This window comes from Hyperolius riggenbachi, chromosome 11, assembly GCF_040937935.1.
Source record: "Hyperolius riggenbachi isolate aHypRig1 chromosome 11, aHypRig1.pri, whole genome shotgun sequence".
Lineage (NCBI taxonomy): Eukaryota > Metazoa > Chordata > Amphibia > Anura > Hyperoliidae > Hyperolius > Hyperolius riggenbachi.
Genome location: NC_090656.1, coordinates 248,734,552 through 248,761,663, shown reverse-complemented (window position 1 = coordinate 248,761,663; position 27,112 = coordinate 248,734,552). Strand labels below are relative to the sequence as shown.

At 46.5% G+C, this 27,112-nt stretch overlaps 1 protein-coding gene across 3 annotated transcripts in view; it reads right to left on the bottom strand.

Annotated features, from left to right (window-relative positions):
* Positions 1-14,269: 14,269 nt before the first annotated feature.
* CD44 (CD44 molecule (IN blood group)) overlaps positions 14,270-27,112 on the bottom strand; it is a 91,169-nt gene continuing 78,326 nt past the window's right edge. For all 3 annotated transcript variants that reach the window (XM_068260811.1, XM_068260813.1, XM_068260812.1), the window contains one exon: positions 14,270-18,309. In XM_068260811.1, the coding sequence (XP_068116912.1) occupies positions 18,096-18,309 (214 nt within the window). In that variant the 3' untranslated portion in view covers positions 14,270-18,095. The remainder of the gene's footprint in view (positions 18,310-27,112) is intronic.

Below are 27,112 nucleotides of genomic sequence, written 5' to 3'. Positions count from 1 at the left end.
ATTTACACTCTCATCAGGACTCTGCATAGAGAAGGAAGGGAGGCACTAGGAAAGGGGCGTGAGCCGCCCCTCCATCATCAGGCTCCTGTAGGCACATGTCTATACTGCCTTATGGTAAATCCGGCCCTGGCTCCACCTCCTAGATCTTCCTACACTGGGGGCACCTATAGCTGGCTAGCTATACTGGGGACACCTACAGTGGTTTGCAAAAGTATTCGGCCCCCATGAAGTTTTCCACATTTTGTCACATTACTGCCACAAACATGAATCAATTTTATTGGAATTCCACATGAAAGACCAATACAAAGTTGTGTACACGTGAGAAGTGGATCGAAAATCATACATCATTCAAAATTTTTTTACAAATCAATAACTGCAAAGTGGGGAATGCATAATTATTCAGCCCCCTTTGGTCTGAGTGCAGTCAGTTGCCTATAGACATTGCCTGATGAGTGCTAATGACTAAATAGAATGCACCTGCGTGTAATCTAATGTCAGTACAAATACAGCTGCTCTGTGAGGGCCTCAGAGGTTGTCTAAGAGAATATTGGGAGCAACAACACCGTGAAGTGCAAAGAACACACCAGACAGGTCAGGGATAAAGTTATTGAGAAATTTAAAGCAGGCGTAGGCTACAAAAAGATTTCCAAAGCCTTGAACATCCCACGGAGCACTGTTCAAGTGATCATTCAGAAATGGAAGGAGTATGGCACAACTGTAAACCTACCAAGACAAGGCCATCCACCTAAACTCACAGGCCGAACGAGGAGCGAGCTGATCAGAAATGCAGTCAAGAGGCCCATGGTGACTCTGGACGAGCTGCAGAGAACTACAGCTCAGGTGGGGGAATCTGTCCATAGGACAACTATTACTCGTGCACTGTACAAAGTTGGCCTTTATGGAAGAGTGACAAGAAGAAAGGCATTGTTAACAGAAAGCATAAGAAGTCCCATTTGCAGTTTGCCACAAGCCATGTGGGGGACACAGCAACCATGTGGAAGAAGGTGCTCTGGTCAGATGAGACCAAAATGGAACTTTTTGCCAAAATGCAAAACACTATGGGCCTGATTCACAAAGCGGTGATAACTCAGTTATCACGCCTAAAAGACTTTAGGCGTGATAAGCTTTGCACCGCTGAGTTAGCACCAATTTGTGCTCTTTATCGCGCGCAAAGTCCCGCGCGCAAAGTTTTACGCACGCAATCGTGTAATTCCGCGCGCAGCGCCCATAGGGTTTAATGGGTGCATCGCGCGCACTGCACCGCGCGCCGTGCGATTGCGCGCGGAAATTTCGCTCAAGTTTCATTTTATCACGCCTAAACTGAGTTTAGGCGTGATAAGGGGCTTTTCACAGGCGTGCAAACACTTTGCACCACTTTGTGAATCAGGCCCTATGTGTGGCAGAAAACTAACACTGCACATCACTCTGAACACAGCATCCCCACTGTCAAATATGGTGGTGGCAGCATCATGCTCTGAGGGTGCTTCTCTTCAGCAGGGACAGGGAAGCTGGTCAGATTTGATGGGAAGATGGATGGAGCCAAATACAGGGCAAACTTGGAAGAAAACCTCTTGGAGACTGCAAAAGACTTGAGACTGGGGCGGAGGTTCACCTTCCAGCAGGACAATGACCCTAAACATAAAGCCAGGGCAACAATGGAATGGTTTAAAACAAAACATATCCATGTGTTAGAATGGCCCAGTCAAAGTCCAGATCTAAATCCAATCGAGAATCTGTGGTAAGATCTGAAAACTGCTGTTCACAAACGCTGTCCATCTAATCTGACTGAGCTGGAGCTGTTTTGCAAAGAGGAATGGGCAAGGATTTCAGTCTCTAGATGTGCAAAGCTGGTAGAGACATACCCTAAAAGACTGGCAGCTGTAATCATTATTATTATTTAGTATTTATATATAGCGCCAACATATTACGCAGCGCTGTACAGTGTGTGTATATATATATATATATATATATATATATATATATATATATATCTTGTCGCTAACTGTCCCTCAAAGGAGCTCACAATCTAATCCCTACCATTGCCATATGTCTATATTATGTAGTGTAAGTACTGTAGTCTAGGGCCAATTTTTTTTTTTTTCTAGGGGGAGCCAATTAACTTATCCGTATGTTTTTGGAATGTGGGAGGAAACCGGAGTGCCTGGAGGAAACCCACGCAGACACGGAGACAACATACAAACTCTTTGCAGATAGTGCCCTGGCTGGGATTCGAACCAGGGACCCAGCGCTGCAAGGCGAGAGAGCTAACTACTACTGTAATTGCAGCAAAAGGTGGTTCTACAAATTATTGACTCAGGGGGCTGAATAATTACGCACACCCCACTTTGCAGTTATTGATTTGTAAAAAATGTTTGGAATCATGTATGATTTTCATTCCACTTCTCACATGTACACTACTTTGTATTGGTCTTTCACGTGGAATTCCAATAAAATTGATTCATGTTTGTGGCAGTAATGTGACAAAATGTGGAAAACTTCAAGGGGGCTGAATACTTTTGCAACCCGCTGTAAATACTATAGATAGATTTCAGTGAATCAGGGAAAATTGCTATATTTGGATGGAGTGAGTCCTCTGGGTTTGTACAGTGTTGGGCCTGGCGGTGCTGTGTTGGGCCTGGCTGTACTGTGTTGGGCCTGGTGGTGCTGTGTTGGACCTGGTGGTGCTGTGTTGGGCCTGGCGGTGCTGGGGGCTTCCTGGCCTGGCGGTGTTGTGTTGGGCCTGGCAGTGCAGTGTTAGGCCTGGCGGTGCTGTGTTGGGCCTGGCAGTGCAATGTTGGGCCTGGCAGTGTTGTGTCTTCAGCCTGGCGGTGCTGTGTTGGGCCTGGCGGTGCTGTGTTGGGCCTGGTGGTGCAATGTTGGGCCTGGCGGTGTTGTGTCTTCAGCCTGGCGGTGCTGTGTTGGGCCTGGCAGTGCTGTGTTGGGCCTGGCGGTGCTGGGGGCTTCCTGGCCTGGCGGTGCTGTGTTGGGCCTGGTGGTGCTGTGTTGGGTCTGGCGGTGCTGTGTTGGGCCTGGCGGTACTGTGTTGGGATTGGCGGTGCTGTGTTGGGCCTGGTGGTGCTGTGTTGGGCCTGGCGGTGTTATGTCTTTGGCCTGGTGGTGCTGTGTTGGGCCTGGCGGTGCTGTGTTGGGCCTGGCGGTGCAGTGTTGGGCCTGGCGGTGCAGTGTTGGGCCTGGCGGTGCAGTGTTTGGCCTGGCAGTGCTGTGTTGGGCCTGGCGGTGTTGTGTCTACAGCCTGGTGGTGCTGTGTTGGGCCTGGCGGTGCTGGGAGCTTCCAGGCCTGACGGTGCTGTGTTGGGCCTGGTGGTGCTGTGTTGGGCCTGGTGGTGCTGGGGGCTTCCTGGCCTGGCGGTGCTGTGTTGGTATTGGCAGTGCTGTGTTGGGCCTGGCGATGCTGTGTTGGGCCTGGCGGTGCTGTGTTGGGCCTGGCGGTGCTGTGTTGGGCCTGGCGGTGCTGTTTTCGGTCTGGCGGTGCTGTTTTCGGTCTAGCGGTGCTGTTTTGGGCCTGGCGGTGCTGTGTTGGGCCTGGCGGTGCTGTGTTGGGCCTGGCGGTGTTGTGTCTTCGGCCTGGCGTTGCTGTGTTGGGCCTGGCGGTGCTGTGTTGGGCCTGGCGGTGCTGTGTTGAGATTGGCCGTGTCGTGTCTTCGGCCTGGCGGGTTTGTGTTGGGCCTGGCAGTGCTGTGTTGGGCCTGGGAGTGCTGGGGGCTTCCTGGCCTGGCGGTGCTATGTTTGGATTGGCAGTGCTGTGTTGGGCCTGGCGGTGCTGTGTTGGGCCTGCCGGTGTTGTGTCTTCGGCCTGGTGGTGCTGTGTTGGGCCTGGTGGTGCTGTGTTGAGATTGGCGGTGTCGTGTCTTCTGCCTGTCGGTGCTGTGTTGGGCCTGGCAGTGCTGTGTTGGGCCTGGCGGTGCTGTGTTGGGCCTGGCGGTGCTGTTTTGGGCCTGGCGGTGCTGTGTTGGGCCTGGCGGTGCTGTGTTGGGCTTGGCGTGCTGTGTTGGGCCTGGCGGTGCTGTGTTGGGCCTGGTGGTGCTGTGTTGGGTCTGGTGGTGCTGTGTTGGGCCTGGTGGTGCCGTGTTGGGCCTGGTGGTGCTGTGTTGGGCCTGGCGGTGTTGTGTCTTCGGCCTGGCGTTGCTGTGTTGGGCCTGGCGGTGCTGTGTTGAGATTGGCGGTGTCGTGTCTTCGGCCTGGCGGTGCTGTGTTGGGCCTGGCAGTGGTGTGTTGGGCCCGGCAGTGCTGAGGGCTTCCTGGCCTGGCGGTGCTGTGTTTGGATTGGCGGTGCGGTGTTGAGATTGGCGGTGCTGTGGCTTCGGACTGGCGGTGCTGTGTTGGGCCTGGCGGTGCTGTGTTGGGCCTGGTGGTGCTGTGTTGGGCCTGGCGGTGCTGTGTTGGGCCTGGTGGTGCTGTGTTGGGCCTGGCGGTGCTGTGTTGGGCCTGGCGGAGCTGGGGGATTCCTGGCCCGAGCAGGTTTGCAACTAGTTTAGTGGGTTGGGGAGGCGCCTCCCCAACCCACTCAACTAGTCATTACCCACGCCCCCAAAAGGGGTGCTAACACTTTCCACTTGTACACCCTATCTACTAGTGGAAAAGCCGACAGGAAGAGAGCGACCACCCTGTTCCAGAAGGTTCTGGGATACCGAGCGGGAACGTTTTTTTTCCGCAAGGAATGCAACCCATCCTTGTGAGTATAAATTAGCCACAATCCTCCACCCATTAACCACCCAACCTTCTGCACTATTGGGCTCCCGGTCTCTTCCCCTTTCTACAGGCCGAAGGATCTCCACTCCCATTGTGAAGTAACTTCCAGAGACCTGGACCAATTCTGAGCAGGTTTGGGCATCTGGCTGCTCCTCTCTCTACCTTTGTTCATTGTGAGGATAGAGCTGAATCTCCTCTGAGGTCTGCACGGTCCGCTCACATCTGGGGAGCATATGTCTAATGTAAAGCATGTGTCCTGTGCATACCAGAGACTGGAGACAAGCTCTCCCAGTAATCTCCTCCGTGGCCTGGAGACGTGTCGGGTGATGGAAGGGGAAGCCATACAGGATATATGGAGAATTACAGCCGGCTGTCAGAAGAAATGACATCCATGTCCTCAGCAACATGAAATATCCACCAGCCACCAGGTTCCGGCCCTTGTGTTACTGATGTACGCTGTATGGAACGTATATCTTGTCAAACGCAAACTCTTGTGTGTTGCACAAAAAATATTTCTGAATTAAAGGAATACTATCGATTCACATATTTTTTTCAATGGACACAGGAATTGTTTGGGAAGTGCTGCTAAGTACTGGTGTATACATTTTAGTAGCAACTTCTTTGTTTACTGTTAGCAAAATACATTCAAACTTTACTGACGCCAAAACTGAGGGCTGACTGAGCCATGAGGAGAGGGGAAATTCCCCTCACACTTGATCAGTTAACTCTATGTGTAGCTCTGTGTGTGACAGAGAGAGACAGGACACAGGAGCTGCAGCTGTTGGGAGCTTTGTTTCTGACTGAAGTGTCTGAAGAGAGCAGAGGAAATGTAACTAATTGTCACAGCTTTTTCATACTGTTTTTGCTTTCAGAGTTTGATATGTTTGATATTTGCTTTCTGTAGTCTGATATGCAACTCTGGCTGTGCATTGAAGCAGACACCCCTTCTGCAATTGATTTGTCCCAATATAGCTAATCCTACCCTCAATAAATTACAGCTTTTGCCTCTGATATTTATCATGAAAAGTAGGAAAATGTGTACACAGCTACTTAGACATTATTTGCACACTGTCATTTTAGAACACTTGGGTATCGATAGTATTCCTTTAATATCTTTTTATTACGAATCATAAACCACAATGAAATATGTAGGGTGGACACATGTTCAGCCGTATGAAGAGGAAGACGCATGAACCGGGTGACCAGATGGGTTCAGCTAAAAAGGAGGACATAGACAGTGAAAAAGGAGGACAGAAATGAGCAAATGTATTTTCCATCTCCAAGGTTACCGTATGTGATATGATGGCCTCAATGCACTAAGCGTAGTCCGGTAAAATAATTTGATTCGGTAAAATACAGCATTCAGTATTTTACACTTTGTTTTTCCCAAATTCACGAAGATTCACCGCATGCAGTAAAAGTTTGGTAATATAATATACCGAAAAAGCATGCTTCATTTCACTTAGCCCTGCTCGGTAAGTCTCACAACCAGCTGTGCAGCAGGTCAGGCAGGAAGCTGGGGGTCTTCCCACAAGTGGTGTGCGTGGGTCCGGGGTTTTCCATCCAGTACATCCCCAGCATCCCTTAAAGGTGACATGTGACATGATGAGATAGACGTGTGTATGTACAGTGCCCAGCACACTAATAACTAGGCTGTGTTTCTTTTTTTCTTTCTCTGCCTGAAAGAGTTAAATATCAGGTATGTAAGTGGCTGACTCAGTTTTGACTCAGACAGGAAGTGACTACAGTGTGACCCTCACTGATAAGAAATTCCCCTTTTTATCTCTTTCCTGCTCTCAGAAGCCATTTTCTGCTAGGAAAGTGTTTTATAGTTGGAATTTCTTATCAGTGAGGGTCACACTGTAGTCACTTCCTGTCTGAGTCAGGACTGAGTCAGCCACTTACATACCTGATATTTAACTCTTTCAGGCAGAGAAAGAAAAAAAGGAACACAGCCTAGGTATTTGTGTGCTAGGCACTGTACATACCCATGTCTATCTCATCATGTCACATGTCACTTCGGGTATCCTTTAAGATGTGCTGCAGCCACTAGAGGGAGCTCTTCTGTTTACCAGTATATATAGAAGCCTTTTTAAAGATACACTGAAGCGAAAAAAAATGATGATATTATGATTTGTATGTGTAGCACAGCTAAGAAATAAAACATTAAGATCAGATACATCAGTGTAATTGTTTCCAGTACAGGAAGAGTTGAGAAACTCCAGTTGTTATCTCTATGCAAACAAGCCATTAAGCTCTCCGACTAAGTTAAGGTGGCCATACACTGGTCGATGTGCCATTAGATCGACCAGCTGACAGATCCCTATCTGATCGAATCTGATCAGATAGGGATCGTATGGCTGCCTTTACTGCAAACAGATTGTGAATCGATTTCAGCCTGAAACCGATCACAATCTGTTGAGCTGCTCCTGCCGCCTGTCCCCCCCCCGTATACATTACCTGAGGCTGGCTCCCGGGCGTCTTCTCCGCACTGCACCGCACCGCTGTTCTTGCTCCATCCCGGCGCTTCCTGTGTTACTCCGTGACCAGGAAGTTCAAATAGAGCGCCCTCTATTTCAACTTCCTGGTCACCGGAGTGACACAGGAAGTATAAGCGTACACTGGGAGATGCGGAAATGCGGTGCAGCGAGGAGAAGAGGACCCCGGAGCCAGCTTCAGGTAATGTATACATGCTCGGATCGGGCCCGAATCGTACGCCGCAAGCGACGCGCTCCTACCGCCGGGCGATCGAGGGTAATTTCCCGCACGGCGCGATCGACGGTCCGATCCGATTTCGGGAGGGAATCGGATCGGCGGGTGCGTTTAGCGCAAGCGATTGGCAGCAGATCCGATCCCAGGATCGGATCTGCTGTCGAAACGGCCGTGAATCGAGCCAGTGTATGGCCTGCTTTAGTCTGGAGAGGGCTGTTATCTGATTTTATTATCTCAACTGTTCCTGGACTATTTACTTTTTCTCTGCTAGAGGAGAGGTCATTACTTCACAGACTGCTCTGAAAGACTCATTTTGAATGCTAAATGTTGTGTAATCTGCACATATTATAGAATGATGCAATGTTAGAAAAAGCACTATATACCTGAAAATAAAAGTATGAGAATATTTTCTTTGCTGCTAATCTTCTAGTAATTATTCATAGTACACAACCAATTCATTATATCATATATATTTTTTCGCTTCAGTGTCTCTTTAAATATATTCTTCTCCTGCTCTGCCATTATGAAGTCCTTCTCTCCAGCATATCAGACCAAATGGGGTGAGAAGCAGGGCTGTGTGGCTCTTCCTATCGGCTGTCTGCTACATCTGTCATCTTTTACCGCATGGAGATTATAATTTACCGGCTTGTCAGACCTGGAGGTAAATACGGAACACTTTTTCTTGATTTACTGAACGCTTTTATCTTTGTGAATTGTAATTTCTTTACATTTCTTTAGGCATTTACCGCACAAGTTGGTAATTTTACTTTTCAGTGCAGTGATAGGCTTAGTGAATTGGTATTTGGAAAGGTGATCGGTACAATCAGCTGTTTTCAGCATGACTGAATCCTGTAATGCTTAGTGAATTGATGCCATAGTGGTTACAATTTAGTAAAAACTTTAGGGAGACTTTTCTGGTACTTTCAAATTTGAGATTTTACAAAATTGTATCAGTTATTATTTTTTTTAGACAGACATCCGTTAACTCTGTGCTGTCGAGCTTCGGGTGGAACCTGAATATAAAATAGTGTTGCCACGCCACTACTTGGTGTTATAGTTATTGACTAGCTGGTGGCCAGGCGTTGCCCGGGTATGTATTTGGCTGGTGTTGGCTGCGCCCACTTTTTCTAACCCTAACACACAATTACTCAATGACCAAGTTTGTGAGCTTTGGGGTCCTTGGCACCAATAATTTGTATCTTCCCAGGGAAATTAAACAAATCAGATAGGCTGTTTGTGGCTCCGCCCTTCTCCAGCATTTGATCCCAGTCACCCAATGACCAACTGTAGCAGGTTTGAGGCATCTGCTATTAGCAGTGTAAAAATGGTAGCAATTTAAATATTCCACTTGAAAATTGAATTTTGATTGGCTATTATAGGCTCCCCCCACTACCCTGAATATTAATCCCAGTCACCCAGTAACCACCTGGGCAAAGTTTGTGAACCCTGCCATAAACAGTGTAAGAAGGGCTGCAGTTTACACTTTCCCAGGGAAATCTGTTTTTGGCTCCACCCAATTTTTGTAACCTTGACACACAGTCACTCAATAACCAAGTTTGTGAGCTTTCAGGTTCCTCGCATCAAAATTGTGTGAATGGAAGCAGTTTATCCAGCAAAGAAATCTGTTTGGCTGTTTGTGGCCCCGCCCCTTTCGTAAATTTGGACCCGTCACTTAATGGCCGAAAGTAGCATGTTTGAGGCTTCTGCCATTAAAGGGACTTCGAGCAGTGCAGAAACTATGGAAAGATGCATATCATTTTAAAGCTCTCTTTCTCCTCTTTCCAATGATATATAAACCGCCACCCTACGCCTTTTAGTTTTCGCTATTTTCGCGATTGAAATTGCCGCGGCTGCGATTTCGATCGCGAAAATAGAGAAAACTAAAAGGCGTAGAACGACGATGTAGGTGTCGCCAGAAAGAGGAGAAAGAGAGCTTTAAAATGATATCCATCAAGCCATAGTTATATTGCATTACACAGGGCGACTTTTTGTCAAAGTCAGCAGCTGCATTCAGCATAATGGAGCTGCTGACACTGGGGAAAGTGTCGCCCTGTGTAATACAATATAACTATGGCAAGATGGATATCATTTTAAAGCTCTCTTTCTCCTCTTTCTGACGACACCTAAATCGTTGCCCTACACCTTTTAGTTTTCTCTATTTTCGCGATCGAAATCGCGGTCGCGGCAATTTCAATCGCGAAAATAGCGAAAACTAAAAGACGTAGGGTGGTGGTTTATATATCATTGGAAAGAGGAGAAAGAGAGCTTTAAAATGATATGCATCTTTCCATAGTTTCTGCACTGCTCGGAGTCCCTTTTAGGGCCCTTTTCCACCAGCGCGTTTGCGCTGGCTGAATCGCAAAAACGCAAACCGCTAGCGATTTTACAATCGCTACGGTTTGCTTTTTAACATGGGAATCGCGGTAGGTCATTTCCACTACCGCGATTCGTTTTTGCGGGGAACGCGAACGCGCGGCGGAGCGATAATTGCCGCGATTTTGCTATGCAGTGCATAGCATAGCAAAATCGCGGCCGCGAACGTCGGGGAATCGCCGGTAATTGCGATTCAGCAATCGCTAGCGTTCAGCGCGAACGCTAGCGACTGCTAGTGGAAAAGGGCCCTTAGGGCCTTTTTCCACTAGCCTGCGATTTGCGATTTGCTTTTGACTGCAAATCGCAAGGTACATTAAAATAATGGAAACTGCAGCAGCAATTTCCATTAGTGCGATCCGATTGCGATGCGATTTTGGTCAAAGCGCAATCGTCGTCCTGCCGCGTTTTGTATGCGATTGAGCTGGACTATAATGAGTATAGTAGCTCAATCGCAATCGCAATCGCATGGTGGAAATTGAAACGCGATTGCGATCGCGATCGTAACCCCGATCGCAATCGCGATCGCATTTCATAGTGGAAAAGAGCCCTAAGGGCCTTTTCCCACTAGCCTGCGATTTGCGATTTGCTTCTGATCGCAAATCGCAAGGTACATTAAACTAATGGAAACTGCAGCAGCAATTTCCATTAGTGCGATCCGATTGCGATGCGATTTTGGTCAAAGCGCAATCGTTGTCCTGCCGCGTTTTGTATGCGATTGAGCTGGACTATAATGAGTATAGTAGCTCAATCACAATCGCATGGTGGAAATTGAAACGCGATTGCGATCGCGATCGGAAACGCAATCGCGATCGCATTTCATAGTGGAAAAGAGCCCTTAGTAAGGGCTACATGTTACTACACTACACGTTACACACAACACAACGTGTGCACTGTGAATGTCGCACAGACTTTGTATTGCTGTGTGTTAGTCTACGTTATAATTTTTTATAACGTGCGACTTTAACGTCCCGCTGTGACAGAGGCCTTAAATGATTACTCCAACCCCTTATTGCAGTCTTCTTGCCTGATCACACCTCCTATTGTTTTAAAGATGGAATCATGCTTGGAAATATTCCCTTGTGTTTCTGGCAGACATAAATCTTAAAGGGTACCTAAACCATATGTGGTGGGTTCCTACACCCGGGGGCGGTCCTTCCATGAAGCAACGTGAATGACGTTAGGTGTTAGATGGAAGACAGGGGAGTAACAAATCAATAGACTCTGCAAAGGAAGCAGCCGCAGGGGGTCCCAGAAGCAACAGGCGGCCCCGTCCTCAGGGACAGACAACTAAGGGCACAGAGAAAAAAAACTTTCTGCTCTCTGCACAATTGTTCTAATGACTGCATCTGCTCAGCCACTGATAAGGAAATCATACAAAGTTTTGCAGACAAAGATTTGTAGACAGTGCCTATTCAGTGGGCAGCAGGCTCTTCTGTACAGCGCCCAGGCCCTAACCTGGTTAGAGGGGGCCCCATCCAAAGTTTTGCAGGGGGGCCCAGTGATTTCTAGTTACGACCCTGATGGATGACTCTCCTTTTCACACCCTTGTCGAGCCCACTATTTAACACAGGGTCTTTCTTCATTGTCATTGTAGGAAAAATGAACACCGCTCACCACCCCACCTAAGCAGCCAGGAGCAGATCACAGGCAGCCAAGCCCCATAGACTTCGCAGGAGAAAGGAAAGATCCGCCGCACCGGCATATTTCTTCTTCGTGTCCTGAATATGCTCCCAGCCGTTGTCAAGTGCATTTGGACTGGGCATGTGCAAGTAAGATCGGTGCATGCCCAGTAGAATGCTTGTGCAGATTATTTCCTCTGTGAACAACCGCTCCCTTCTACTGAGCATGCCCAGACCTGACTTGCTCATGCCCAATCCAGATGCACTGGTCTGTGCTGGGAGCATGGCCACAAGAAACCTATCCAACAAGATATTGTGTAATATTGTGTAATAGGTATACAGGGTCTCTATGCTGGAACCGTGGGCTGTAAGAAAAGCAGGGAGGCCTCTGGACCATCTGCAGGCTTTTCACTACTGAGCTACAGGACAACTGAAGAGAGAGGTATACGGAGGCTGCCATACTTATTTCCTTTTAAGCTATACCAGTTGCCTGGCTGTCCTGCTGATCCTCTACCTCTAATACTATTAGCCATAGCCCCTGAACAAGCATGCAGCAGATCAGATGTTTCTGACATAATTGTCAGATCTGACACGATTTGCTGCATGCTTGTTTCTGGTTTAATTCAGACACTACTGCAGCCAAATAGATCAGCAGGGCTGCCAGGCAACTGGTATTGCCTAAAAGGAAATTAATATGGCAGCCTCCATATCGCTCTCACTTCAATTGTGCGTTAAGTAACCTTTAAAGTGGACCTCAAATCAGAACTTCCTCTGTGCGCTAAAAGATAAGCAACAGCATAATAACCTTTAAAGAAAAATATCTCTTTGTTACAGCTGATACCAATCCTGCAATAAATGTGCAGAGTGGCTACTTCCCGCTTTCACGGAAGTAGACAAAGGGGATATATCCTGTGTTTACAAGTTAGCTGTTCTTCTGTGGCAGAGGGGATTCCTGAGATGACACAACTGAGGGATCAAATTACACTGGTTATTAGTCACAGATGAATGGCAATTAGATAGGCTAAACCAGTGGTTCTCAAACTAAGGTTTGCGGGCCGAATGTGGCCCCCTGAGGCTTTTTACCGGCCCTACAGACACAAAATGTATTACATATAGATGTGGTCAGCTGAATCTTTATATATTGGTGGCTGCATATAGTATAGCAGAGCTGGCATCACCCTCCCACATGGAAGCCAGAAAGCAGTCATTCACTGGCTTCCAATCCTTTGTATGGTGCACAAAAACGTCTTCGGGAACCGCAGGAATGTGTGTGCCCGTGTGTAGGAGTGGATTTCAGTTCACTGGTGTAACAATAGGGCCTGCAGCCCCTGCCCCCCTAGGGCCTGCTTGGGGCCGGTTTAGGGGGCTGGAGGGGTCGCAGCATGGGGGGAAACCCATGCTGCACTTCGGCGGGGAGGGGGGGGCGGTCCCCCCCCCCTCCCCTTACCTCGGGCTCTCCCCTCTGCGCTCCCCTCCAGCGTTGGATAGTTTGTGTATGCAGGCGGCGGGGCAGCAGCAGATACATCACTTCCGTGCGTTTCAGCGTGGATGTTCCTCTCTCTAGCCTCTGACGCGACTTCCTGTTTATACAGGAAGTCGCGTCAGACACTATAGAGAGGAAGATCCGTGGAGCGCATGGAAGGTATGTATCTGCCCCTCCCCGCCGAAGTGCAGCAAGGCTTTCCCCTCATCCTGTGACCCCTCCAGCCCCCCAAAATGGCCCCAAGTGGGCCCCGGGAGAGGGGGGGAGCACTCAGAATTTCTGCAGGGGGGCCCGGTGGGACCTAGACTAGTTATGCCCCTGTTTCAGTTCATGCAATTACTGGAGATGGGGTAGTTTTGGGGGGAGGGAGGGATGACATTAGGCCTCACATATGACTTGCTATGCCAGGGTCACAATATCTGCACTTGCTGAGTTGGGGGGGGGGGGGGGCATACTATCTGAACATGCTGACATGCTGAGACATGAGGCTGCACTTGTTAGTAGGCGCTGTCTGCAATACCTGATGCTTTTCTACACCATTTTATGTATACTCCGGCCCCCAGCAGTCCAAAATATTTTGATCCGGCCCTTGACCGAAAAAGTTTGGGGACTCCTGGGCTAAACTCTCTAAGTACATACAGGGTTCATTTCTCTCTGTTTTCCTTCTGTCCTGAGGGTTCTTTCACACTAGAGACTGCGGTAGAAAAGGCTAAAAGGCTGCCTTTTGCTGTCAGCGTTTTTCTAGCCTTTCCATATAGCGTTTCCAAAGCTTTTTCATAGCGTTTTACAGCTCATATGAAAAAAAAAACGTCCTTTTGTTTTTCTTTAAAAAGAAGTCAACAAGTCAGCTGTAAAACGCTTCGAAAAAGCTGTAGTTGGCCTTTTCCATTGACTATCATTGAAACACGAAAAGCCGACGTCGGCTGTAAACAGCTTTGAAAAAGCTCCGGGGAGCTTCAAACAGCAACGCCCAAAAAAAGCTGCTTTAGGTGTGAAAGGTAAAATGAAAGTCTATGGACTTTTATATTACCTTGGAAAACGCAAACTATGGTCTTGGCTGTAAAACGTCGAAACTAGCCTGTAGTGTGAAATAGCCCTGAGTAAAAGTTCAGGTCCACTTTGTCTGTGTAGGAGCCTCATGCAGTCACAGCAGTATTCTATATCAGAATATCCCAGCCTTTCACTTCCACCGGTGTAAGTTTCAGTGGGGTACAAACAGAATGAGGTAATCCGTCAGCTCCGTTTCCAATCCTCTATTCTTCACGCCTCGTCTCCGGACGTCAGGTTCTTCAGGATATGTGTGAAGCCTTGGCGTTCCGCCATGAAGAGCGCAATAAACACGAGACTCAGCGAGACAGAAGGAGAATTCCTGTTTTGTTTTTTCAAAGCTTTATATATACAACAAGCAGGCGAACGATATGTACAAACATTCATCTCCTCACGACAGATAGATGTGTTCATTCCTAACCCAACCACCCCCCCACAGGAGGACCCCAAACAACTCGTCCACCGCGGCTCCTTCTAGGCAAGGATGGGGTTAAATTTACATTCGTTCCTTCAGACAATGGCATAAAATTCTCGTCCGTAAAATAATCCTGGGCTTTGAATCATTTATCCGCGCCTTTCGCAGTCGGCAATTTCTTCGAGTTCCGGCTGAACGAGCAGCGCTTCACGCTAAGACGTCTCCGGGAAAGGCTCCGCCGCCTTTATCACGTCTCATGTTAATGCGCTCTGACACGCGGCGGCTAAACCAGCGATATGTAAATGCGGGCATTAAGTCCGCTCGGCGCTAACCTTACGTGTAAAATATGGCTTTCCTAGGCAAGTGTACCTCACGCCCACATAGCGCTGTGGCATCCATCTTGTGCTGGACCAAGTTTAAACTGAACCCAAAGTGAAAATAAACAAGTGTAATTAGCCTCCTACTCCTAAAAATAACTTTTTTTTTTTTAGATATCCCATCTTGTTATTTTATATTTAAACATTTACAAAGTAGATGTAACGTTTAATTGTTTTTGCTCAGTGGCAGCGTATGAAGTGTCCGTCCCAGAGTGAAAATACATGAACTATTGACCATTTCCTGACAGATCTGACAGGTTTTGGACTAGTCTATCTCCCCACGGGGGGATTCTCAGTTATCTCTTTATTTACAAAAGCACTTACAGAACTGCAGTTGCTCAGTCCAACTATCACAATAGTGTGCAAATGAGTTGGGAAGCTGGTAATATACTTGTATAGATCCTTTACAGGGAGTGCTATTGTAAAAAAAAAAAAAGTAATCCTGAGAATCCCCCATGAGGAGATGGACTAGTCCAAAACCGGTCAGATCTGTGAGCTTTTTACTACCTACTGTTAGTGACAGCAACATAGGAAAAAGTTTATATTTAGTGCATTTTATTTGTATGTATTTTACATTTTACATTTTTTTGGCGATGTGGTCCTTTAAACAACAGGAAAAGTATGACTAAACGGCGTTGAAATATTGAGGGGACTTACTAACGTTGGGACACAGAGGACAGCATCCATGATTCAGTGAACCTGTGAACATTGTCAGCGATTTGTTGGGTTTAAATTAGAATGCATGTCAATGGCATTCTTTAAGCAGAGATCAGAACACACTGCAGCTAGTTTACTATCAGTGTAACCACAGAGTAACAGCTCATGCTGTACATACTGGTAAGCGACATGCTTGTATCTTAAAAAGTTAATAAAATAATGCTCTAATCCAGCCTTGTTGCATCCTTTACATTCTCCATTTAGTGTTCTTAACGCCCAACTTCACCCAACCAACAAGATGTCTGCTTCCACACTATGCGAGTGACAGGTACACTTCAAACAGGCTTACGGCTTTCACCTGGAACTGCAGAGACTAAGCTACCCAGTGACAGGACCAAAACAAAAATATATCAGCGAGGAAGAGGTTAACCCTACTCCATTTTAAATAACCCCGCCCCTTCCCTCCCCACTCAAAAAAATGTCCATCCCTCTGTGTCCCCTTCTCTACAGAGATGTGCAAACTTGAGTTACTGTCATATTTTGTGTAAATATATATATCTTAGTTTACAGTGAACAACCATACAGTGGTTTTTGGATGAAAAGCGGTCCTGAGGAAACCACAGCGGCCGCCATTCCTGATCTGCTTCTGTGGGTAGAAAAAAATAGAAACAATTGCAGAAATGATGCCCTTTATCCACCAAGGTTCTCAATGCTAGAGAGCTCTAAGAACATATTAATTACCCCCCCCTGATTATGTCTTTTGTTCCATCACTGCAGTTCTGCAGAACATCTCACAGAAGTCATTGGTCCATTCACTGAGGCTTGAGGAACGCCTTGCGGAATGCAGATAGATGGCATTGATGGAATGTTTGTTCCTTCTGTCACTACTTCCTTGTCCTCTGTACCGCATGAAGCGGGGTAAACAATGATGTATCAAGGGGTTCCCCAACATTATCAGAAGAGGAAACAGTGAAGGCAGGAGAGCCTCTGTTCAACAACCGAACGTGATGTCTGCTACAAGGCCCTACTTACATGAGTTAGCAGGATCATGGTTATAAACAGATACAGTACAATATCGTTTACTGAACAATATCAGGAAGACAGCGCTGAACTGTCACTTTGACAGCTTGGAGCTGATGAAGAATGTCCTAAGGGGCAATTTCTGTTTTTGACAACGCTAACAGCTTGACAGCACGACCCCCATATGTCATACATACTTTGGTCTACCTAATTTGACTGTCCAGACATGGATTCCTAGAGGTTTTAAGCTTTATCATCATGACTTTGTAGACTCGGCTCCCGCATGTTTCAAGTTAACTTATTATGACAGTTTAGAAGTAGGACTGTGGACTTATAAACCCAGTACGGCTACCCATTCAGACTTGTAATTCCATACACATCACCTCTACCTTACAGGACCGACCAGTCGTGGACTTCTATGTCAGCCAAGTCAACCTGACATGAGATTGTCCCACCTTCTGCTGTACTCCAAGTCAATCATGCCTGTCTACCTTCAGACTATTAGTTCTTGACTTGGCACCTCTTGATCCCCATATGTGTGAAGTGTAACTGATGTGACTGTCCACCTTCAGCACCTTACATACACCAATCTCACCCTCTATAGCCTCCTTGGAGAACCAGCCATGCATGAAATCTATGTCACTTGATTGACTGAGCATTACTGTCCACCTCTGGACCTAAATATCATGTACCAGACTGGACCTCCACCCATCTAACTGTTCTCTTTGAGTTTTCAGTGCACGTCAAAGCAGCCTAACATAATTGTCCATCCCTGGAGTTCCATAAATTTGACCTCCCTCAAGCACGCTTGTCTTCTTTGGACTTTCACACCTGGAGGCTGTCCCAGTCATTAGCATACACTAAGGGTAGTCAGCATCATTGTCCATCTTCAGTGTCTCATATTGTACACATCAAGTTTACAGTAACTAACATAACCATTCCTAAAACTTCAACTTAACATGAATTTTGGATACTCATCATAATATCTAACGTTATTAGCCATCTTTTGGCAAACATATATATATATATGCCACGTGTACACGTTGAGCTTCCATTTGTAACAGAATATCTTAGGTTTATTTGGTGGGAAGCTTTAACAATTATACAAGATAGATAATTGTCTATATTCTTAAATCTCAACGTGGCATAAGCAGGCATGAAGAAGAAATTGGTAGGCACATACACCGCACCTAAAACCCAAACCATAACCTAGCTAAGAACATTTTCTGAATAAGATTAAACAGATTTATAAATATAAAGTACCTTCAAACATAACTTTATTTGAAACATCCTAACATCCTCACACTTCAGGAACTTGCATTATATTGTCGGGATTACCGAGGTTGACTGTGGATCTTCTCACTGAACCTTTCATAATTTTAAAGAGTCTTTTTTTATAAGTTTGCACATCTCTGCCTTTTCCTCTGCTCACCCAACCTCTATTCTTATCACACCACCATAATTTTACCTTCATATGTGCATCAATAGTTGTTGGTCTTCATACAGACACTGGGAAGCCAACACTCAATTTGGCTTGATTTGTAAAGTAGCAAAAAAAGCAACATGGAATCCTATGATAGAGTCAGTGGCTCTTGATACTTTAAGGAAAATAATCAGTCCCAGTTTATATTGGCTTCCAACACAGATCCCCTTGCTTTCTTTATCAAGGGGAGTACGGGTGTTTAGACTCCGATTTTCATGTCCACATTCCTGGCATTGCGCACGTCCTCTTGGCTCGGGTAGTCAGCGAGTTCCCCATGTTCACTCGTCTGATCTTTAGAGACTAACTGCACCATCTCCTGAGATTTCACTGTGTCTCCGTTCTGTTCCATGATGACACCATCTTCTGGAGAACCTTTGTTCCCGTTGATCACAAGCTTCTTCTTCTGGCCACATCTGTGGGGGAGAAAATTGGATATTCAGAGTTGGAGAACACCATGATCTGTGACAAAAAGATTTCACGACAGAGCTGCCTACCACAAGAGATCCTATAGCTGGTTCTGACAGAGGCGTAACTATGGGAGGGACGGGGGGGACACATGTCCCCAGGCACAGCACTGCCTTTGGACCCCCATGTGTGTGGGAGGTGGTTTACTGGCTGTTACCCGAAGTGCTCCTGCTTCTCTACCTCCCTCTGCAGAAGTGTTAAAAGCAGCAGAAAAATCGGGGGCACATGTGGCTATCTAAAGGGGGACACATCTTGCCATCTAATTGGGAGGGGGCACATCTGGCATATCTGGCGATATATAGGGGGACACATCTTGCCATCTAATTGGGAGGCACATCTGGCAATATAAAGGGGGGCACATCTAGCTATCTGAACTGGGAAAGGGGGAACATTTGGCTATCTAAACGGGGGGGGGGGGGGGGGAAGGGGGGCACACATATGGCTATCTATGGGGAAAGGGGGCATATCTGGCTAAACAGCATTTGTACATTTGACTCTCCCCATGAGTACGACCACATTCTGATATGTGGTCAACCCCATTTTTTTTTGGACGGGGGCACTGAAAACCCTAGCTATGCCTCTAAGTTCTGACTCGCCAGAATTTCACTGGTTACCCCATAACACCTCTCACTCACAAGCTCCACCCATAGCCCCATATCAATCCATACCTTACACCGATGAAGACTAAGGACTGAAGACCAAGGAGTTCTCCTAAGGTACTCATTAAGGTCAATGACCTGCAAATCTGACTTGCATGCAAGTTGGCTGAAGCTTGGAATGGGGTAAATCAAATGCATTTTATCTAAATTTTTATTGGTCCAAGTCCAAGCTGCAGACAATTTACCTGAGGCTAGGTGCACACTTAGCAGAAACGCATATTTGAAAAACATTGGTTTTGTTGCATGCTATTCAAAAACGCTCATAATGAAAGTCAGTGGAAATGCAATGGTATGCGTTTTTGATGCGCTTTAATATGCAGGTGTAACGAATGGGGAATTATTTCCGTGGTCAGCGCACAAGATGTTCGGAAATCCTCCACAAGCGTTTAAAACAACAGAACCCAGCTTTGGTGCAATGCACCTGTAGAGGGGAATTCCCACCGGCAGATGGAGCTGTGGAGTGCAGAGGAATAAACCCTCTGCACTGCCACAGATGGCAGATAGAAATTGTACGAGGTGAAGCAATGCAGGGCAAGATAGCCCTTAGAGAGAGAGTGAGCACAGAGACAGAATGTATGTGTGTCCACCAATCTAGTCGCCACCCAGCGACGGTGAACCCACAACAGCGAAGACCAATGGGAACGCAATCGCAAGAATGGCGATTGCTAATAGCGACACCAGACTGAGTAAGACAGAGCCAAGGAAGAATAAAGACAGAACTGATAACAACTGTAATCCAACGCAAAGGAGCAGACAGGACTAACTGCACGCGGTCACCACACGTTAAGCGCAATAGCGACAAAGCGCGTGCACGGCACGGTCGCCACACGATAAGCGCAACAGCGACAAAGCGTACCAACCCTGACTAACCAAAGAACCATGAAAACAAAAGAGAACGCGAACGCTTGCTAAACGGTTACCTCATCGAGACGACAGCAATCGTTCGTTCCAGACAAAACAGACAGAAGGAGTAGCCAGTAGCAACCGCTGCTCTGGCTACACTCCTAAGGCAGAATACAGAAGGAACCACCGCCTCTACCGCTAGGGCGAATGCGATCCAAACAGACAGAGCGATTTTCTGTCGGCCGCCGCTGGCGACAGAACAATCGCAACAGATAGACAGAACTAGGCATTACAGATAATATTAGTAAAAAATTTGCAATGGGATGAGACTCAAGGTAAGTCTAGCAGGATCAAACCTTTATGACCAGCAGGGAATTCAGGGAGGAAATGGTATTTATACTGCAAGCCATCAAAGGAAGCAGCTAAGCAATTTGCATGACAAGTGGATGCAAATTCCTCACCAGAACAGCAGCTCTGAAACTTCCAGAGTGAAGACAGGTCTCCTTTCCAGGGACCTGCAGCACTCAGACCTAAAAAATGGTCAAAAAGCTGTCTGCCTGTGCAGACAGCAGAGCAGATCATTACAGCAGGTCTTTTCTAAAAAAAATTATTGTTAATTAATGTGTTGTATTTACACTTCCTGTTGTCTTCCTAGTTATTTGCATAAAACACAATTGTAAAACGCACGCAAAACGATTGAAAAACACATCTGCAAAAAATAAGCCAAAAACGCAAAAAAAAAAAGCGATTTTGCGATCCCCAGTGTGAACAGGGCCTGGCTTTGTTCACATCATAAATCGCTATTGCAAGCGCTGAGTGATTTTTTGAAAGTTTCTAAAGCGCCTTTCCCTGCATCTTGCGCTTTTTCCAGCGCTTTTCTAAGTGCTTATCTAAGCGCTTTTGCTGAGCGATTCGTTTTTTTCTGTTTGACGAGGAAATGAATAAATACAATGTATTTATTCATAAAAGCGCTCTGTAAATCGCTATACAAAGAGCTTTTTACATCACAAAGCGCTCAGAAAAGCACTGCTAGTGGGTTCCGGGCCTAAGAGCGCTTTCTAGACCATTTTCAGTTTACCTTCAAGAGGAAACGTTACGATATTTGATAGAAGTTAGTAGAATGCAGTAAATTGTTCAGGATTCCCACTTTTATGTTAAATATCCAAAAACACTTCCTATAGCTATATATTGTTGCATACTGATATTTAGCCCCACCCTCCCACTTGAGGCTTAGCCTAGGCTTTTTATTATGCAGAATTCTCCCTCCCAGAGCATTTTTGGAAGACTAGAGATCCTTTATACTTGCTTTAGAATGCAGTAAACAAACATTCTGCAGAGCTGCACCTGACATGCCTAAAAATGTCACCATCAGTGATAAATTCTTCGAAAACAAATCATCAGGGAGAGGAAAGATTTTGAAAAAGGCAAACCCTGACTCAATAATTTATTCATGAATATGGTCCAAAAGAGGAAAAATGAGCAAGCTTATTAGTAATGTTATTTTGACTACAGTCCCTTTTTGAGGTCACTTTCTGATGCGAGTCTATCACAGCACCGAAGCTCAAGAATTGTCTGAAAGCGTCTGCCAGACCCGACACTAATTTAGCGCCAATCACGAATGTTGATGTTGGCACCATCACAGTAATTCATTGTATTATGTTCACCCGTGACGGGATTAATAGGGAGATGCCGGTGTAATGAAAAATTTTGCAACCCATCATTTTTTGCATCTTGCCATAGAGGACAGTGTATGACTGTGTAGGCGTGGCTCCTCTCTGGTAACACGCCTGTAATTTTTTGCAACCACAGATCCCATTGAGCTACAAGAGGGATTGTTCCCTCCAGGGGGGCAATTAGTTGAGCAAGAGGGGGGATTGTTCCCTCGGGAGGGGGGGGGGGGGGGGTTATTAGTTAAGCAAGAGGGGGGATTGTTCCCTCCAGGGGGGGTTATTAGTTGAGCAAGAGGGGAGGGGGGTTCTATGTGAGAATAGGGTTTGGTTGGGTTGCATTTTCTGATAGAGATAGGTTGAAGTCAATGGTTAGGTTGCACTTTCTGATAGCTATACCTATAAATAAGTGCAACCGGTTGCAAAATCTGATAAAGTTGCAAAAAATTGCACCACACCGGCATTGACACTAGTGTGAACCCAGCCATGGCGTCGTGGTTGGCTGAACATCTTGAGCTGCCACATGCGGTACATCCTCTCCTTGGCTTTCTTGATAAAGTATTCAGTGCTGGACTCCCGTTTTACATCCCGGGACCCTATGGGCTCCCAGAATTAGTCTCTGTGTGGGTAAGAGCTGATTTATTTATGATTGAGGAGAGTAGAGATGGAGGGTCAGTGAGATGCATGCCAACTGGATGCAGCTGGGATTGTGGCCAGTAAAATGCACTTCCTGTCAGTTTTGATTGGCTCAGATTCAAGCTGGACCCAATCTCATTGACCATCTCTAAAGGTGAGAGCCGAGGAGAGTGTTCCTCAAAACATCTGACCTGACCATAAATGGTGAAGTCAGGACAACGGTGATCTAGTGCTAGCCTAAGCAAGTGTTCCTCAAAACATCTGACCAGGAATGGTAAACTCGGGGCAACGGTGATCTAGTACTTGTATTGTTAGCCAATTCGTGAGGTTAGAAGACTTCAATAGGCCCCGCTCTAGTAAGTCTGCATTTTATAAGTGCATTTTTCAGCTCATGCCACTAAGCAATTCCCATGGCGATCCTTCTATCCTATCATGATCATGGTGACTGTGAAATCCAAATTCGTTTGCCTAATTAGGATTTTTCTGCAGTCGTCTTTCTCTGACCAGAGAACATTACAGTGCAGAAGTCTATAACTCAACACAGCTGGAATGGTTGCTGCCTTCCATTTCATTTCACCTAAATATTTCTACAGCCTGCTGGCTCCCGTGGTAATAAGACACATGTGTTCGGCCGAACTCCCGCTGCTTTTACATGTTAAAGCATACCAAAGATGCCTATCCTAAGATGCCTCCTAATAAACACGACCTACAGAGAATATTCTCAGGACGGGATCCTAAATTAGATGCAGCTTTTATTCTTCAGAAAGTGTTAATCAAAAATGTTTTCCAAAACATTCTTCATGCAAGAATATGACTTGATTTGAGTTCAACGGATTTCACATCCAAGCTGGCTGCTATGTGAAATATTCCCGGTGTATGAGAGTGGGAGGAGAAGGTTGGACTCCCGTGGTTGTGGTTCCATGAGTGGAGCCATATCTAAGCATGAGTGTAGATGCGGGCATCCACAGGTATGTGTGTCATGAACTAGCATGCATGCGCACACAAAGTCTGCATCTCACTTGATGTCATGTCAAATAGCCTGTGCAGGTTTGGAGGTCTCCATTGTCCAGTGTTGAGTGATTGGCTATTCTGACCTAGACTTGACTTGCGGTTTCTAGATTGCCAGTGTTTGACCTCGGGTTCTTTGACTTTGCTTGACCCTACTCTTCTGATCTACTGCTGCCAACCTCTTACCAGCCTGACTTAACATTTAGAGTGACTTTCTGCTACTGCTATCCACTCATACAGACCATATTCCACATATTCATCTGACAATCCTGCTGCCTGATCCAGTGCTGCCGACTCCTCCTCATCTGATCACTCTGCTGCCTGATCCAACACTGCCAACTCCTCCTCATCTGACCATCCTGTTGCCTGACCCAACACTGCTGACTCCTCCTCATCTGACCATCCTGCTTCCTGATCCAGTGCTGCGGACTCCTCCTCATCTGATCACTCTGCTGCCTGATCCAACACTGCCAACTCCTCCTCATCTGACCATCCTGCTGCCTGACCCAACACTGCTGACTCCTCCTCATCTGACCATCCAGCTGCCTGATCCAGTGCTGCCAGTCCCTCCTCATCTGACCTATCCTGCTGCCTGATCTAACACTGCTGACTCCTCCTCATCTGACCATCCTGCTTCCTGATCCAGTGCTGCCAGTTCCTCCTCATCTGACCTATCCTGCTACCTGATCCAACACTGCTGACTCCTCCTCATCGTATCATCTTGCTGCCTGACCCAACACTGCTGACTCCTCCTCATCTGACCATCCTGCTGCCTGATCCAGTGCTGCCGACTCCTCCTCATCTGATCACTCTGCTGCCTGATCCAACACTGCCAACTCCTCCTCATCTGACCATCCTGTTGCCTGACCCAACACTGCTGACTCCTCCTCATCTGACCATCCTGCTTCCTGATCCAGTGCTGCCGACTCCTCCTCATCTGATCACTCTGCTGCCTGATCCAACACTGCCAACTCCTCCTCATCTGACTATCCTGCTGCCTGACCCAACACTGCTGACTCCTCCTCATCTGACCATCCAGCTGCCTGATCAAACACTGCTGACTCCTCCTCATCTGATCACTCTGCTGCCTGATCCAGTGCTGCCAGTTCCTCCTCATCTGACCTATCCTGCTACCTGATCCAACACTGCTGACTCCTCCTCATCTGATAATCCTGCTGCCTGATCCATTGCTGCCAGCTCCTCCTCATCTGACCATCCTGCTGCCTGATCTAACACTGCTGACTCCTCCTCATCTGATCACTCTGCTGCCTGATCCAACACTGCCAACTCCTCCTCATCTGACTATCCTGCTGCCTGACCCAACACTGCTGACTCCTCCTCATCTGACCATCCAGCTGCCTGATCAAACACTGCTGACTCCTCCTCATCTGATCACTCTGCTGCCTGATCCAGTGCTGCCAGTTCCTCCTCATCTGACCTATCCTGCTACCTGATCCAACACTGCTGACTCCTCCTCATCTGATAATCCTGCTGCCTGATCCATTGCTGCCAGCTCCTCCTCATCTGACCATCCTGCTGCCTGATCTAACACTGCTGACTCCTCCTCATCTGTCCATCCTGCTGCCTGATTCAGTATTGCCAACTACTGCCCATTTGGCCATCCTAACTACTGTCTGGTCTCAGCCACGCTACCTCCTCCCAGAACACATCACTCCTTCACTTGAGGAGGGTACGGGACTACAAGCAAGAGCTTGGGTAACATGATCACAATCGGAAAATTTACAGTATGTTTATTTTTTAATGTTTTCTTTTTAACTCATGTTGTTTTACTGTTGAAGAATGGGAGAAGAACTGAGGGAGCAAAAGGATAACATTTGAGGTAGAGGCTAGAGGAGCTGTAATAAGACAAGACAAAGAACATATATTTTGTGCTTTTCTCCTGGTGGACTCAAAGCGCCAGAGCTGAAGTGACTTTATGTGCGTTCTGCTGGTGACCAGGATCTTACTGTTTTACGTACTGGCTTGAGCTGGGATTCGAAACCCTGGTCAAAAGGCTCAAATCTCACATCAAAGGCCTTACCAGTACTGACTTAGTGACTTGTGTTCCTTTGACCTCTCAGGTTCAATGGCGCTTGTCCAAATTCGCTGTGGATCTCACGCATTCCTACGTCTCTCGCCCGATCATTAGACTGTAAGCTTCTGTAAGAGCTGCCATTCCTGTGAATAGTTTTAGAAACACTGCACAGTGCCGGCCAAACACAGGTCATCTGTATAATTCTACACAATGGGCTGTTTGTGATTCTTCACCATGATGGACTTGCATCACACATCTACCTTCTGCGAGCTTCATGGACATGTCCTGAATGGTGATGGGACACACAAAAGGCGTCAGAGGAACCGTGTGGTAGAGGTGGATCGCAGTCAGGAGGCGTTTCCCAATCTCCAACAATTCAAAGGCCGAAGCGGCGACGTCCGTGAAATCGGTTTACAGTCTCGGAGGAACCCAGCAGATCCCTCTCAGGAAAAGCCCTCAGATGGAAGCTAAAGCGACTGTTTTCAATCAGCGAGGATGAAATGCGCATTATACACATACCAGATACGGGGGGATCGGACTGCCGTCTGAAGTCCGAGTCTGTTTTGTCCATTTACCAGTATCCATGGCGTTAGTAAATATTGATACCATATGTGGAACTTTAGCTGCGCTTCATTTAGGACATCTGGAATCTGCTATCGTCTGGTCCACATTTTTCAAAAGAACGCGATATACAGTCTCTGGTCATTTCATATACTGTCTAAAAGTGCAATTACACTGCGATGCATGCAACCCCCAGACTGCCCGTTCTGCCATTGCTTTAACTTTTGTAATGTAATGTTATAAGCAATTATGCTTCCGTCATCCATTATAGACACCCTCCCCTGGGAGGATTTGCAGTTAATAGTTCTTGGTGTGGCTGAGAATTCTCACCATTTCTGATCTGCTCAACCAATCTGCCAAACAAAGAGCCCCTCACACTCAGTTATACAACCCCCCCCCCCCCCCCCCTTCTCATTCCGTATATATATGTTATTTTTATCTAAGAAGCTCTGTTATATCTTATTTATATAGCACTGACATCTCCTGCAGCACATTACAGAGTACATAGTCATGTCACTGACTGTCCTCAGAGGAGCTCACACTCTAATCCTACCATAGTCATAGTCTAATGTCCTACCATATTATTATTATGTATTTATATAGCACTGACATCTTCTGCAGCACATTACAGAGTACATAGTCATGTCACTGACTGTCCTCAGAGGAGCTCACAATCTAATCCTACCATAGTCATAATCTAATGTCCTACCATATTATTATTATGTATTTATATAGCACTGACATCTTCTGCAGCTCATTACAGAGTACATAGTCATGTCACTGACTGTCCTCAGATGAGCTCACACTCTAATCCTACCATAGTTATAGTCTAATGTCCTACCATATTATTATGTATTTATATAGCACTGACATCTTCTGCAGCACATTACAGAGCACATAGTCATGTCACTGACTGTCCTCAGAGGAGCTCACACTCTAATCCTACCATAGTTATAGTCTAATGTCCTACCATATTATTATGTATTTATATAGCACTGACATCTTCTGCAGCACATTACAGAGCACATAGTCATGTCACTGACTGTCCTCAGAGGAGCTCACACTCTAATCCTACCATAGTTATAGTCTAATGTCCTACCATATTATTATGTATTTATATAGCACTGACATCTTCTGCAGCACATTACAGAGTACATAGTCATGTCACTGACTGTCCTCAGAGGAGCTCACACTGTAATCCTACCATAGTCATAGTGTAATGTCCTCCCATATTATTATTATGTATTTATATAGCACTGACATCTCCTGCAGCACATTACAGGGTACATAGTCATGTCACTGACTGTCCTCAGAGGAGCTCACAATCTAATCCTACCATAGT